Source organism: Dicentrarchus labrax, unplaced genomic scaffold (assembly GCF_905237075.1).
Source record: "Dicentrarchus labrax unplaced genomic scaffold, dlabrax2021, whole genome shotgun sequence".
NCBI lineage: Eukaryota > Metazoa > Chordata > Actinopteri > Moronidae > Dicentrarchus > Dicentrarchus labrax.
In genome coordinates, this window is record NW_026136718.1 from 6,147,326 (window position 1) to 6,162,494 (window position 15,169).

General features: G+C 41.6%; 1 protein-coding gene across 1 annotated transcript in view; it reads left to right on the top strand.

Annotated features, from left to right (window-relative positions):
* LOC127350455 (uncharacterized) overlaps positions 1–15,077 on the top strand; it is a 42,920-nt gene extending 27,843 nt beyond the window's left edge. The window contains exons 35-56 of the mRNA XM_051377108.1: positions 86–346; positions 512–772; positions 987–1,244; positions 1,330–1,590; positions 2,032–2,081; positions 2,266–2,476; positions 2,920–3,180; positions 3,715–3,975; positions 4,089–4,349; positions 4,861–5,121; positions 5,283–5,543; positions 5,640–5,897; positions 6,298–6,561; positions 6,703–6,963; positions 7,532–7,792; positions 8,559–8,819; positions 9,674–9,931; positions 10,334–10,594; positions 10,983–11,270; positions 11,413–11,649; positions 14,003–14,068; positions 14,212–15,077. Of these exons, the coding sequence (XP_051233068.1) occupies positions 86–346; positions 512–772; positions 987–1,244; positions 1,330–1,590; positions 2,032–2,081; positions 2,266–2,476; positions 2,920–3,180; positions 3,715–3,975; positions 4,089–4,349; positions 4,861–5,121; positions 5,283–5,543; positions 5,640–5,897; positions 6,298–6,561; positions 6,703–6,963; positions 7,532–7,792; positions 8,559–8,819; positions 9,674–9,931; positions 10,334–10,594; positions 10,983–11,270; positions 11,413–11,649; positions 14,003–14,068; positions 14,212–14,486 (5,297 nt within the window). The 3' untranslated portion in view covers positions 14,487–15,077. The remainder of the gene's footprint in view (positions 1–85; positions 347–511; positions 773–986; positions 1,245–1,329; positions 1,591–2,031; positions 2,082–2,265; positions 2,477–2,919; positions 3,181–3,714; positions 3,976–4,088; positions 4,350–4,860; positions 5,122–5,282; positions 5,544–5,639; positions 5,898–6,297; positions 6,562–6,702; positions 6,964–7,531; positions 7,793–8,558; positions 8,820–9,673; positions 9,932–10,333; positions 10,595–10,982; positions 11,271–11,412; positions 11,650–14,002; positions 14,069–14,211) is intronic.
* Positions 15,078–15,169: the final 92 nt, after the last annotated feature.

A 15,169-nucleotide genomic window follows, 5' to 3' on the forward strand; every position in this document is an offset into this window, starting at 1 on the left:
AATCATCTTTGTCACACTGCATTTTTCCACTACAGTGAATCTATTTGATATTTGACATGCCTGTGTCTGTCCCTTCTGTCTCTAGCTCCCTGTATGGCTGAAAATGTGGTAGCTAATCTGGATTGCTACAACAACACAGCCGAAGTCTCCTGGAGTTTTGCCACAGGAGCAGACTCCTACATGGTGACTGCTGTAGGAGCGGATGGCAGCTGGGCTTCATGTGAGACGGATGGGCAGCAGTGTGATTTGACGGAGCTGCAGTGTGGTCAGATGTATAACGTCAGCCTCACAACCATCAGTGACCACTGCCAGACTGAGACACACACTAACGCCACCTTCAGCACACGTGAGTTGAGCAACATCTCTTCCCAGAGTAAAGAGTCGAGTGAATGGGATCACTGATTTATACTATTTTATCATTTGTTTATTTCTTGTAAAAATACCTCAAGTCTCTTATCGGGTAAATTTCTCTTATATGTTGATACTCAATTCACTTAAACATGTTGTTCAGGGCCCTGTACACCTTTGCGTGTCGGAGTGGACCTGCAGTGTGGGCTGAATACGGCCAACATGTACTGGGAGGAGGGAGAGGGAGTGGAGCTCTACATGGCAACTGCCACCGACAGCATGGGAATGACTCTGCAGTGCAACTCCACCAACTCCACCTGCCAGTTCCCCAACTTACGCTGCGGGGAAACCTACGAATTCTCTGTAACTGCGTACAGTAACATGTGCTACAGTGACATCAGCAGCAGTGCAGAGGTTCAGACAGGTAGGACTCATTAGCGTCAACTAATTAGCTAATTAGGTAATTGATTGGTTGATTTAAGGATTGGGTTTTTAGTTACATAAAGATAGATATAGAATTGTTTACTGATCGTCCACCTTCATCGTTGCAGCATGAATTCAACAGCAAAGGTCTGAACTAAAATATGATTTCACTAAGGACATTGTGTAATGTTTGTGTCTAACTCCTCCACCTCCAGACCCGTGCCAGCCGACTGGCCTCGCAGTCAGTGGGTCATGTGACAATGAGACAGTGGTGTTGGATTGGTCGGCGGCCGATGGGGCATCACTCTACATGGTGACAGCCACAGGAGACCTGGGATATGTCACATCTTTCCGAACCGATGAGACAACTATAGAGGCTGAGCTGCCATGTGGACAAGTATTTACCTTCACTGTAAAAGCTCTAGACGATCGCTGTGAAAGCCCTGTGAGCCTGCCTGCAGTATTCAAGACAGGTTTGTGTATCATTTTATTGTTTTCACTGATGTGTTGTGCAGTATAGTAAGTTCATAGTAATGTAACAATACACCTCCTCCTCAGGTCCCTGCGTGCCTGTACATGTAAGGAGCTTTACACACTGTGAGAACAACCTGGGCTCAGTCAGCTGGGCCAAGAGCGATGGGGCGGAGTCCTACATGGCCATCGCGGTGGGACTAGACGGCCACACCCACATGTGCACCACAAACACCACCATCTGCTCCTGGGACGACCTGCACTGTGGCGAGCAGTACACCATTCACATCATTGCCAACGACTACCTGTGCAGCAGCATGCCGAGCAACAGCACTTCAATACGAATGGGTAAACAAGCTTTTATACTGTACATCACCTAAAATCAAACTAACATTGAACATTGTGTGAAAACATGGAAGTTTTAAGGCGGAATTCTATAGGCCGAACCTGAAAATGAATAAACAAATAGGAAACTCTGCACAATCTTAGGAGATTAAAGGTTAGAGAGAATTCCAACAAGATTTGATCAAAGAAATGAGGCTTGCAGTGTTGCTCTGAAATTATATAATGTGAAAAGCACCAGTATCACAAATAAACAATTAGGCAATCAACAGAAAATTAATCTTTAATGTTTTAAAAAATAATGATTTAAGCAAAAATGTCAAACATTTTCTAGTTCTAGTGTCTCCAATTTGCTTACGTGTATAACTGCTAGTAAGACAAAACAAGGCTTTTTAGACTTATTTTTGCAGCCCTATTCACAAGGAAACTATTTTCTTCTGTTTTTAGCACCTTGTATCCCTCAGAACTTGAAATCATCTCTGAACTGCTCTACAAAGGTGAATATTTTACCTTTTTTTTTTTTACAAACTTCCTCCTCAGGAAATATTAAAAATATATTCTGTCCTCATTCCAGCACAGTGAAGCACTTTTGTTTTGAAAGAGGACAAATTAAGTTTCTTATTCTTATTATTATTATTATTATAAAAAGAGATTAAAATTAAATCATTATCTGTTTCTAAGGTGGGATCGCTGACCTGGAATGCCAGTGAAACTGCTGAGTTTTACATTGTGACGGCAGAGACCAACAGTGGCCACAAAGTGCAGCTCAGCACCAACGACACCTGGACTTTCATTTCTGAGTTCCTGTGTGGCCAGGAGTACTTCCTGTCTGTTCAGGCGGCCGACTCTGTGTGCACAAGCCGCCCCAGTAATCCTTCAAAGCTTGAGTCAGGTAGATTACTGTTCCATAATACCCTAAAACACTGGTTTTGAAAACTAGTTTTCAAGGGACCCGTTTAAGTAAAGGGGGGACACACATATTACAGTAGGGTTATGCAAACATTTAATTACTACTTCATTCATTATGTTTTTGAATTGACAATAATTAGTTAACATTTTTGTATTGGTTATAGTAAATGGTAAATGGACCTGTACTTGTATAACGCCTTTCTAGTCTTCCGACCACTCAAAGCGCTTTTTTACACTACGTGCCACATTCACCCTTTCACACACATTCACTCAGTGATGGCAAAGTCCATCGAACGATCAATTTAACATCTTTCTTGACTCATTATCTAGATTATTTATATATCCCAAAAATTACATATTAGTCTCAGAGAGATTTAAGCTCTGTATAACCTCTATCACCCTCTAACATATCCCTCCTTCCCACAGTGCCCTGCCCGCCCACCGGCGTGTCCAGCTTCATGAACTGCCTCTCTAACATTGCTGTGGTTTCGTGGACCGGTTCTGCTGGAGCAGACTTCTACACCGCCACAGTGACTCAGGAAGACGGCCAATCAAAAAGCTGCTGGTCTGACAGCGAGCAGTGCGGCATGCCTAATCTCCACTGTGGGCAGAACTACACAGTGACGGTCGTCGCCTCAAACGAGAAGTGTGACTCTGACCCCAGTGAGGCCAACACACTGCAGTCAGGTGAGACATTCAGTTCATTATTCTCTCGACTTTTTTCATACATTTTGTGTTCTGCAGGAGGTGTTAGGTTGCTTTAATGTATTGCTAAACAAATTAACTCAACCAAATAGTCATCTAATCTTCCTAGACATCACAAACAAGTAAAGGTCAATTTTCAGTAAGATAACATTGTCCTTAGTTACTGAGTTTGTTAAGGAATCATTTAAAATGAGTTAAAATGCATCTTTATAATTAATCTTGAATGTATCTTGTCTTAAAACGTGGAACTTAAAGTCTTACACAAGTTGTTTTAACATTTATTTCTCTTCCTACACTCTTTAAGACAAGATTATGTTTATAATTGTCTGCAAAATAGTCCCAGTTTTGTCTTACTGTCATTGTTTTGTATGCTTAGTTCATTCTATAATTGAATCAGTAACCTTTAAAATGAAGGTTTGGTGTTTTTCAGGTGTGTTTACATGATCTTATACATCTCATTACTCCATGATTAGCTAATTAAACTTACTACAATCTCCTCCCCATGTTTGTCTCCAGTGCCTTGTGTTCCTACCGACGTGGTTGTGAACATAGACTGTGCTACAAATCAGTCTGTCGTGGCCTGGAGTGCCAGCGAGGGCGCTTTGTCCTACAAAGTGTCAGCTCAGAACACGCAGGGAGACCTGTCCCTCTGTGAGAGTACAGACCTAATGTGTACCTTGACCAACTTGACCTGCGGCCAGTCCTACTCTGTCCAGGTGGTGGCGGAGGATGATATTTGCTCAAGTTTACCCAGCCCTGCTATCAAGTTCAAATCAGGTAGAACAACTGGATGGACATGAATCTTTACATGTGAATGTGTCACTATCTTATTGCTATTCACTGGTGTTGGAAGTTACTCCAGCTCTCTGTTTCCTCCCTCCTTCTCTCAGTTCCATGCATACCTGACATTGGTTCAGTGGTTCTGGACTGCTTCACCAACTCTGCGATCTTGGATTGGGCCTTTGCTGATGGTGCCCTGAGTTACACCGCAACAGGCCGGGCCTCTAGCGGCCATGTCGTCACCTGCAGCTCCAACTTCACCAACTGCGAGCTGCAGGACCTGCAGTGTGGCCAGACCTATAATGTGAAAACTGTGGCCTCAAATGAGAACTGCAGCAGCCTTCCAAGCACCAGTTTGCAGGTGGAGTCAGGTGAGCTCTCAAAAAAGCACCGTTAATCTGTAAATTTAAGACTAGTAGGACATGGATTATAAATACTTTTTTTTTTTGGTAATGTAACACCCACTGAAAATCTTGTTTTACTGATCTGTAGTAGTTAAAATTAAAGTGTGACAACGGTGTGTTTAGTACATACATAAACACAGAAATTAATTTTGTGTTTATTTTGAAAACAGTCAAAAAGATACAATAAAACAAAAACTGTAAATAAACAACAGTATTTAAATCTATTTATTTTTCTGTACTGATGATGAACTCAGCAGCAGCTAATTTGTGTTTGTGTACTTGGAGCAAGAGGACATTGTTTACTGTTAAATATGGAAGCCAGTTTGAACAGACAAAAACAAAAACTGGAAAAATCCCTGGAATTTTTTTTGATGAATATCACACACATGCACACTTCAAACCATCCTCTACACTGATACACGGAGGTAAAACCTCCTCAGTGATTTTTTTGCCTCTCGCTTCCCCTTCCCTCCTCCAGTGCCTTGTCCCCCCGAAGATGTTGAACCTGTGCTGGACTGCTCTACCAACACAGCCCGCATAGAGTGGCAGGCCAGCATGGGGGCTGATTCCTACATTGTCCAAGCCTTCGGTGTACAAGAACACGAATCCGGCTGCGAGACAGACTCACAGTCCTGCGTCCTCCCAGACCTCATGTGTGGCTTCACCTACAACATCAGTGTGATTGCTGTTAACAGCATGTGCAATGTCTCGCAGAGCAGTATTACACAGCTGCATGCAGGTAAGGATAACCAAAGAGATTTAACTTGTTGAGCCCTCGATAGATATCTATGTCACAGATTGAGCAATTGTTGGTTCTCGATTTGCACGGATGATTACTGAACCCACATTGATCCTGAATCATTTTTTAATATCAATATTTCTCTCGCTGTGTCCTTGCAGTGCCGTGTGTACCACAGCAGGTGGAGGCCCAGGTGGTTTGTGAGTCTGGTGCTGTGGCGGTCTCTTGGGAGCCCAGCAAAGGGGCATTATCGTACACCACAGTTGCCCAGGGCAACGGCGGGTACGCATCAACGTGCAACAGCAGTGACACAACGTGCCAGTTTGATGACTTGCTGTGTGGCCTCAACTACTCCATCACTGTTAGTGCTTTAAATGAGCAGTGTAGCAGCGCTGAAAGCTCTGCTGTGGAGCTCAACACAGGTAGAGTGAAGATTTCATTATAATCGCCATGTTATATTAAATCTCTATTTATACCTGACTTCACTCATACCCGTCTGTCTGCCTGTCTGTCCGTAGTGCCGTGCGTACCACAGAACGTAACAGCAGAGATGGTGTGCAGTAGTGACACAGGCGTTGTGTCGTGGGAGGAAGGAGACGCTGTGTCCTCATACATGGTCCAAGCTTTCGGGCCCGATGGTCACAAGGCCATGTGTAACAGCACCGAAACCAGTTGCCAGCTACCCAACATGCATTGTGGCCAGCTCTACAACCTGACACTGACAGCTGAGGATGGACGGTGTGACAACAGCCACGCCTACCTCAACCTGCAGTCAGGTAAGTGTAAAAGGTTTTCAGTATGAGAAGTGTCATTTTTCTTGAGTTGAGTCAGATGGTTTAAGTTTTTGGATTGTCCGACATTGTTGGTTCAATTATAGAAGGTTTATTTCATTACCCATGACAACAGTCGATAGTCTAATATGAAAATGATGTTGTTACAAGTAAAGGGAGGTCAGTCCCAAATAATAATACATTTGGTATACTCACGCCAAGAATTTTGCTTGACTTACAAAAAAAACCTCTGAATATAATATTCATTATAGGTATGTTTTCATCTCAAATGTGTTGTTGTTGATGTGTTAATGTGTGAATTGTCTCATCTCTCATATACTGTATATTATTAAGCCACATGAACTCTATCATCTTACTGCTTGTCTGTCCTCTTTCTGTCTCCCAGTGCCTTGCAGGCCAACCAACGTTAAGGCGTCCCTACTGTGCCACTCAAACTCTGCTGCAGTGACATGGGAGCAGGCCAGTGGAGCTCTCTCCTATCGTGCAGTGGGTGTTACAGCCGACGGAAACCACCAGACTGAATGTAACAACACCATGACCCACTGTGATCTGAGCAACATGCAGTGTGGACAGACCTACAATGTGAGCGTGTTCGGTCAGGATGAGTCCTGTTCCAGTGTGGAGAGCGATAAGGCTTACGTGCGGACAGGTATTGTAAACATGGTGGACCAAATATGAATAGTGATGAGTATTATTTATTGTTAAGTGTTTTTTTCCTCAATGGAGAAATCTCCTGGGTAGTTTACCTATACTATATTAAGCCGCCTCTCTCCTCTCTTTCTCTCCTCAGCCCCCTGTCCGCCCCACCATGTGACTGTTGATTCACAGTGTGCTGATGGTGTCATGGCCGTGTCCTGGTCCCCCAACCCAGATGCCCAGTACTTCCATGTGGCCGCAGTGAGCAACACCGGGGCGAGACTCTACTGTAACTCCAGTGGCACCACCTGCTCCATAAGCAATCTACCATGTGGACAGACCTACAACGTTACTGTGATGTCTGTGAGAGATAGATGTGAGAGTAAGCTGAGTGCTGTCGTAGAGACCTCCTCAGGTAAATTGACGTGATGCACTGGAACTGACTTTGCAACTTCAAATTCATTCATTCTTCACAATGTGGTATAGGAGAGAAAAGTAATAGCTGCTACATATGTATGGTGCAATTTCTGCATCACCTGTAGGGATGGAGTGTTACAATAACAGTTTTTAATATAGCTGTTTTAAAATAAAAATGCTGTTTTAATTTTAGAGCATATTTTCCCCAAAACTATAATAACTGATAGAAATTGAATATGCTTATGCTTACATATATATGAGACATAGGTTGGACACAGGTTATGGTATTTGACAAAAATAATAGTTTCTACCCTCCCTATGCCACTGGATAATGTATTTAAACAGAGGAGGAAATAAGAAATAAAGTGTGGAGCTAAATATATATTGCCTCAATACTGGGAGGGGGATTAGGGCACTCCACGACGGATCACATAAAACTTCATTAAGGGAGCTTCTTTAAGTACAGAACCCCCTTTTATTCCCTCAGAATAATAACATATCCCGTAAAAATTATTCTTACAGTACCCAAACTACATGCTCATTCCTTTCTGTTTCACCCTCCACAGCTCCATGTGTGCCCAGGAACCCCGAAGGCCATCTGGACTGTGTAACAAACTCTGCCTGGGTGACGTGGGACACGTCAGAAGGAGCCCTCAGCTACTCTGTGCTGGCTGAAGGTGTCGGAGGTCACAACTCCAGCTGCACTACCGGCTCCTCTCCCTGCAATGTTCCAGATCTGAAATGTGCAACGCTCTACACCTTTCACGTCACTGCTGTCAACAAATACTGCCAGAGCAATCAGAGCACCACCTTTGAGCTTCAGACAGGTATTCAGCAAAAATGTTTACTCTAAATACACAATAGGATTTTTTCCCCAAAGAAGTAAGAAATATATTTTTCCTTATATTATCAAATTATATAATTAATTATAGGGTATAAACGGTACAAATCAATGCGTATTTCCTTTGGTTTTTTTCTAAAAGTGAAACTGATCTTTGCATCTTGATCAAGCACACGAGTGACATAGGACGTTGCACAAGCAAAGTCAAAAGTAGATAGTAGTAGTAGGCACCCTTTATTGTTTGAAAGGAATATGACAATTCATTTTTCCTCTCACCGAACTGAATCTTCACATATTTGTATATATATATATATCTTTATATATCTTTACATTCCTAGTTGAAAGTGGTCATCTGTGGTAAAGGATTTACTCTGTGCTTCTATTTTGAACTATATAATAAACTGCATACAATTCAATATTAGAACCACTCAGGTGAAAGAGCAGACTGAGATTTAAAGAGACTTTGATTATTAGCTGACACCTGTTGACTGGGAGACTCAAAGGGAAAGAAGCATCATAGATATTCAAAGGAATTAAGTAGTATCTCATCTCATCTCATCTTGGTCTATAAAGAAGGATTAAAGCACCAATAAAGCCTTTTTTTCCCCTCTCTGAAAGAGTAAGTAGAACAAGAAATGAGAAGGAAACAATGCTTAAGTGTTCTTAAATGCCTTCCAAGGTATTCCAAAACATTTCATTCTGCTTGTGTTTTCTGAAGCTATGTTATTTTTCATATGTGTCCTGTCCTGTAGGTCCGTGTGCTCTAACATCCATTAGTGCAATGACACAATGCAACAGCGACACAATCCTGGTTGAATGGGAGATGATGGACAACACCCCCCTCTACCTGGTGACTGGTGAGGGCGACGACCAAAAGCTCATCTCGTGTAACAGCTCGTCCACCTCATGTGAACTCCAGGATGCCCTCTGTGACATGCATTACAGCATCATAGTATCGACTTCTTCTGATAAGTGCAGCAATCTCAGAAGCCCACCAAAGAAGATTAAAACAGGTATTTTTCACCTCAGCAGTATATTTACTTTATCACACTGAAGTTGTATGTATGTATGTATGTATGTACACATACTGCATTTTATGTGTCATTGTGCAGTGAAATAGTCCTTGTCAGTGTTTGACTATTATAAATTATGCTTTTCGATTAATATTACTTCTGCATTAATGTGCATGACGCATTTTAGCGCCGTAGTGGTTTAAGGTTGAGCTCATTTGAACTACTTTATATACTGTTTTGTACTTTAATCTACAACAATGCATCATATTCAATAGGATCATCATATGTTTGTAGCATTGCTGTCTTATGAGAACCGCATATCTATAGGAAATGTTTTCTTGAGCTCAGAAAAATCTGCCTGTTTTCAGCTGTGTGACAATGCATTTTCAAGCTAATCCAAGAGGATTTTAAATAGTTTACCTTAAGTAGTAGGATAATTTTCTTAACCCATAAAGGAACACGTAATTCTTTAGTTTATTTTTATTATTTTTATTCTCTTTTAATTTTAGAAAAATTCAAAATCAGCACATTTTGAGATACATGGGTTTCACTGGACAGGAAGGGTGTGAAAAATGTTAATCTGAAAAGTAATTTAAGCTGTCAGACCAATGTAGTGGAGTAAAAAGTAAAATATTTGCCTCTCAGATCTAATGGAAGTAATGAGTATAAAGTCGTATAAAAAGGAAATGTGAAGTACAAGTACTTAGTTACATTTCACCATTTTGTGTAACTGTGAGATCTGTATGGTCACTGGTCAATTAAATTCTTATGTGGACCCCAGGGTACAGGATACAGAAACAAATGAACAAAACATATACCTGTAGAAATGTTTATGGTTATTCTGTCCCCTTCAGCGCCCTGTGTCCCAGACAATGTGACAGTGGTACCTTCATGTGAGGATAGAGGAGCCACAGTGACGTGGCGACACTCCCCTGTGGCTACATCCTATCTACTGATGGCCACAGGAATGGATGGACATGTGGCGAGCTGCAACACCTTGGTGAACAACTGCACCCTGACTGATCTGCACTGTGGACAGCACTACAATCTAACTATCACCGCCACTGGAGAGAATTGCACCAGCCCGCCCAGCATCTCATCCTTCAGAACAGGTAGAAAGTAAAGGATAACACAATTTAATTTAGTGTATTTAATCAGGACACTCAGACATCTTCTATGATGATGCAAAATTCTGCAATAAATGTTTTTTATTTCTATTCAATTCATTAATAATCAGTTCATGGTGACTGTTTGGTGATTGTTCTTTCTTGTACTAATCAATAGTTTTCACAATATGCACTGTCTCACTCAGTTTGGTTACATTACCACTAAGACACATGTTTAAGTAGAGTGGGTAGGACTAGACTAAGCACTGGATTTCACACTAACTAGTCACCTCTCTTGATATGATTGTATTTTATTTTATTTATTTCATTAAAATCATCCCTAAACCTGCAGAAACTGCAGTCCTGCTCGAATCTCTGACAGGAGGTCTTTTCTCTCTCTCCTCGCAGTGCCCTGTGAGCCCACCGGTGTCGCAGTGGTCATTGATTGTGAGACCGAGTCTGCCATGCTGTCTTGGAATGCCATTGATGGGGCCGTGGAGTACTTTGGCTGCGCCCAATCTATGGATGGAGACGCGCTCTACTGTAACAGCACTGACACCTTCTGCACCATCGAAGGCCTGGAATGTGGTGACATTTACAATTTCTCTGTTGAAGCCTCTAACGGCGTCTGCAACAGCTCGTTCAGTGCACCTCTGCAGGCGGGAGCAGGTACGCATAAAAATTAAACTATCGCAGTTCACAGTTAACCATGCTCCAATGTGTTAATTCAGCGCAAATAATTGTTGAGTGTTTAGGTGTCAGTTCTAGTCCAATGTAATTGCAAGAATTTTTTTTTTTTTTCTCGTTAAACACATTTTTAAGGCTTCAGGCCTCAGGGATGCTGAGCGAGATTTTTCTCAGGTATAATACAATAATCAGGTCGAGAACTACTTCCCTGTAATTTAGTTTAGCTAATTTAGAGGTAAAGATGTTGTAAATCAGTTTATCCTACTAAGAAGTTCCAGTGAGTAAGGAAATTTACAAGTGGTATGCTGGTGTAAATGCAACTGGGCTATTTCCACTGGTAAAGTACTTTCTAAATCTCTTTCCTCCTCAGCTCCATGCCCTCCGACTGCTCTGAACGTCAGAATGCAGAAGATAGACCAAAATCACTGGGCCATGATAACATGGGACAGCGTCAATTGTTCTGATGTTCAGTACCTTGTAGAGATAACCGGTCACATCCAAAACAACCCACAGACCATGATGGAGTTCTCTTCCTACTGGTGGCCCAGGAGATACTTTGAGTTCCCAATGCCTTGCAGCACAGCTTATAACCTTACTGTGCGCGCCAGAAACTCAGCTGGGATCAGCGAGCCGTCCAGTGTCTTTACTGGAGTCACAGGTAACTTTTTAAATGCCTTTTTTTGTTTTTAGTCACCTTTATGAACACAAAAATATAATATCATTTTTGGGGTTTAGGTTTATGTGAAGAAAAAAGATTATGGAAACACTTGCTAACAGCATTTTCACTGTTTCTTTCCCAGTCCCCTGTGCTCCACAGAATGTGAAATACACTGGTAACAGAGCATCTGCTGTGCTTTCCTGGGATGCATCTGTGTTTGCCATGACGTACACTGTCTACAATGGGTCGGGGGCAGGCCGTGTTGAGCTTTGCAGCACCACTGGGCTCTCCTGCCAGCTGACTAACTTCGATCCTGGTGCCACTGAAGTGACAGCCAGCAATGCAGAGGGAGAGAGTCTCCCTAGCCGAAATATTACAGGTCAGACTAATGGCGAAAACATCTGGAGCACTACATAGTACACGTCGTATTGTTCAATTTTAGCTGTTTACTTTGTCTAATTCTTAAATGTCCAGTGTGGTTTGAGTACATAAGGGTTATTTCACACCTAATGTGTTGACGCTGGGTTGAGACGACCTGAAATGGAGGTCTCTATCTGTACAGGAGTCTGATTCGTATGTGGTATGAAAGCCAACAAACCAACCAAAGGACTGTGTGATAGTGGATATGGGTTTTTGCATAAATTCTAGTGCTGTCAGTTTAACACGTTATTAATGGCGTTAACGCAAACCCCTTTTAACGGCTTCAATTTCTTTATCGCAAAATTAACGACTAGCACGCTTTGTAGTTTTTTTCACATGCTGTTGCAACAACTAGTAACGTTAGAAAAACTACAACACCACACCGGATCTAGCTAGACCGGAAACAAAACAACAGGCACGCTGCACACACTTGTTTAAGAGTAGCAGACGTTACGTTTTGAGTGGATGGCGAGCGTGAGACGCCGAAATGGATGGATTCCTTGTTGTCTAAAAATGTCAACATTCTTGTCTGTTTGAGTAACGCAAAGAAGTAGTAGGCTTACCTTTTATTGGTAACTGTTAATTCAATTCAATTCAATTCAATTCAATTTTATTTGTATAGCGCCAATTCATAACAGAAGTTATCTCAGGACACTTTTCAAATAGAGCAGGTCTCCGAACCGAACTCTTTAAAACATTAATTACAGAGACCCAACAGTACCACCATGAGCAAGCACTTGGCGACAAGGGCAAGGAAAAACTGCCTGTTAAAAGGCAGAAACCTAGGACAGATCCTCCGGCTCTAGGTGGGTGGTCGTCTGTCTCGACCAGTTGGGGTGAGAGAGAGAGAGAGAGAGAGAGAGAGAGAGAGAGAGAGACAGACAGACAGACAGGTGCACAGCAACAACAGTATTGGCAATGGCAATCTAGCAGGACCATGGCAGGAGGCTCCACCAGGATCGATAAGAACCTGCGAGACGAGAAAGCACAAGAACTCCGGGGAAGAAGTGAAGTTAGTAACATGCATTAATGGGACATGAATGAGTGCAGAAAGAGAGAGAGAGGAAGAGAGGAGCTCAGTGCACCATGGGAAATCCCCCCGATAGTCTAGGCCTATAGCAGCATAACTAAGGGATGGTTCAGGACTCACCTGATCCAGTCCTAACTATAAGCTTTATCAAAGAGGAATGTCTTAAGCCTACTCTTGAAATGTGGTGAGGGTGTCTGCCTCCCGAACCACAACTGGAAGCTGGTTCCACAGGAGAGGAGCTTGGTAACTGAAGGCTCTGGCTCCTGTTCTACTTTTTAGAGACTATAGGAACCACAAGTAGCCCAGCATTCAGAGAACGTAGTGTTCTAGAGGGGTAATAGGGTACTATGAGCTCTTTAAGATATGAAGGGGCCTGACCATGAAGAGCTTTAAAGGTGAGGAGGAGGATTTTAAATTCTATTCTACATTTTACAGGGAGCCAATGCAGAGAAGCTAGTACAGGAGAGATGTGATCTCTTTTTCTAGTTCCTGTCAGTACTCGTGCTGCAGCGTTCTGAATTAATTGGAGCGTTTTAATGGACTTATTGGGGCAACCTGATAATAAAGAGTTGCAGTAATCCAGCCTTGAAGTAACAAATGCATGGATTAGTTTTTCTGCCTCTGTCTGTGATAGTATGTGTCTAATTTTTGTAATATTACGTAAATGAAAGAAGGCAGTCCTAGAGGTCTGCTTTATGTGGGAGTTAAATGACAAATCCTGATCAAAGATAACTCCAAGATTCCTGACAGTGGTGCTAGAGGCCAAGGTAATGCCATCTAGAGTAACTATATCTTTAGACATTGAGTCTCTAAGGTTTTTGGGGCCAAGAACAAGAATTTCTGAGTTTAACATCAGAAAATTGCAGCTCATCCAGGATTTTATGTCCTTAAGACATGTTTGTAATTTAGATAATTGATTAATTTCATCGGGCTTGATTGATAGATATAACTGCGTATCATCTGCATAACAGTGAAAGTTAATGGAGTGATTCCTAATGATGTTGCCTAAAGGGAGCATATATAAATTAAATAGTATTGGTCCAAGCACAGAACCTTGTGGAACTCCATGACTAACTGTAGTATTTATTGAAGATTCATCGTTAACATATCTAAAATGTGAGCGATCTGATAAATATGACTTGTTACTGTTCATTCTTTCTGAAATAAGAGACTGGGTTGAGCCTATAGCTTGCACTATACAAAAGCCATTTTGTATGTATGTTTCATTGAATCCCTTTTTTCTCTATATTGCCCTTTTAAACACATTTGTCATCTTCCTCAGGTCCAGTACGATCTCGCAGAAGAAGAGATTTGAGGGCCACTGAAGTCTTTTCCCGTTTAGACAGAGGTAAGTCTAATATTATTATATGACCTAGAGATAGTGTTGTACATAGTTATGAATCTGAACTCATCATAGGCCTGTACTATTAAACAACTGTTCATTTCTTACCCATCTTTCTCGCTCTTGCTCTCTTTCTCTCTGGCTCTCAGGTCTTGAAGCCCCAGAAGGACTGAATGTAACAGTAAGTGGAGTTTCCCTGTTTGTGGGATGGAAGACAGTGAGGGATGCAACTGAGTACACGCTTGTGATTGAGGAGGAACAGCAGGCCAATCAGCCTCCTAGAGTGAGAAACGTGGAAGGTAATTTTTACATAGAGACTGACCTCAAGCCCTGGACCACCTACTGCATCAGGCTGGCAGCCATAAACGCCATCAACCAAAGCAACTACTCCATGCCGATGTGCACAACCACTGGTGCCTCCTAATGAAACACCACAGATCCACTTAAATAGACACTGGACTCAGCAGAAATTCCACCATATGGGTTATATGTTTATCTTCTTCACTCTGTAGCATCCATAACAGAATTGTTACCGGCTCAATCTCGAAGAACTTTAGGAGGAAAACTGTAAAAAGAAAGTAATTAAAACGACAAAGCTATGACAAAATTCTTCTGTTTGGGGTACGTCTTACATGTGACGAATAAATTATGATCAGACCTGAGGAGAACCTTTAGATTTGAATTCTTATGAATCTTTGTTAGCAATAGCGTATATACATTTTCATAATTGTGGCTGGTATCATAGCAGCATGTGGCATGAAATTATATTTATCAAAAATGGTTTTATTTTTGAGGTTATTAGATTCTCTGGATGATTGTTAAACTAAAAATGTAGTGTAAACAAATAAACAGATAATTTATCAAGCAATATTTTTAAAACCATGCAGTATATTTTCTTTATGATGTACCATGTGACTTCTCATTTTGTGAACAGATCTTTTTTTAAACAATCCCAGAAAGGAAGGAATAAAAGAAACTCTGTGAAACATTAAAACAACCCTCTGTGAAAACTTAAGTGTAGAAAATTGTTTTTTTTTTCTGTCTAGGGCTGAAACTGATTATCGTTTAATTTTTTATTATTTTCTGGATTAATTATTTGGTCTATAA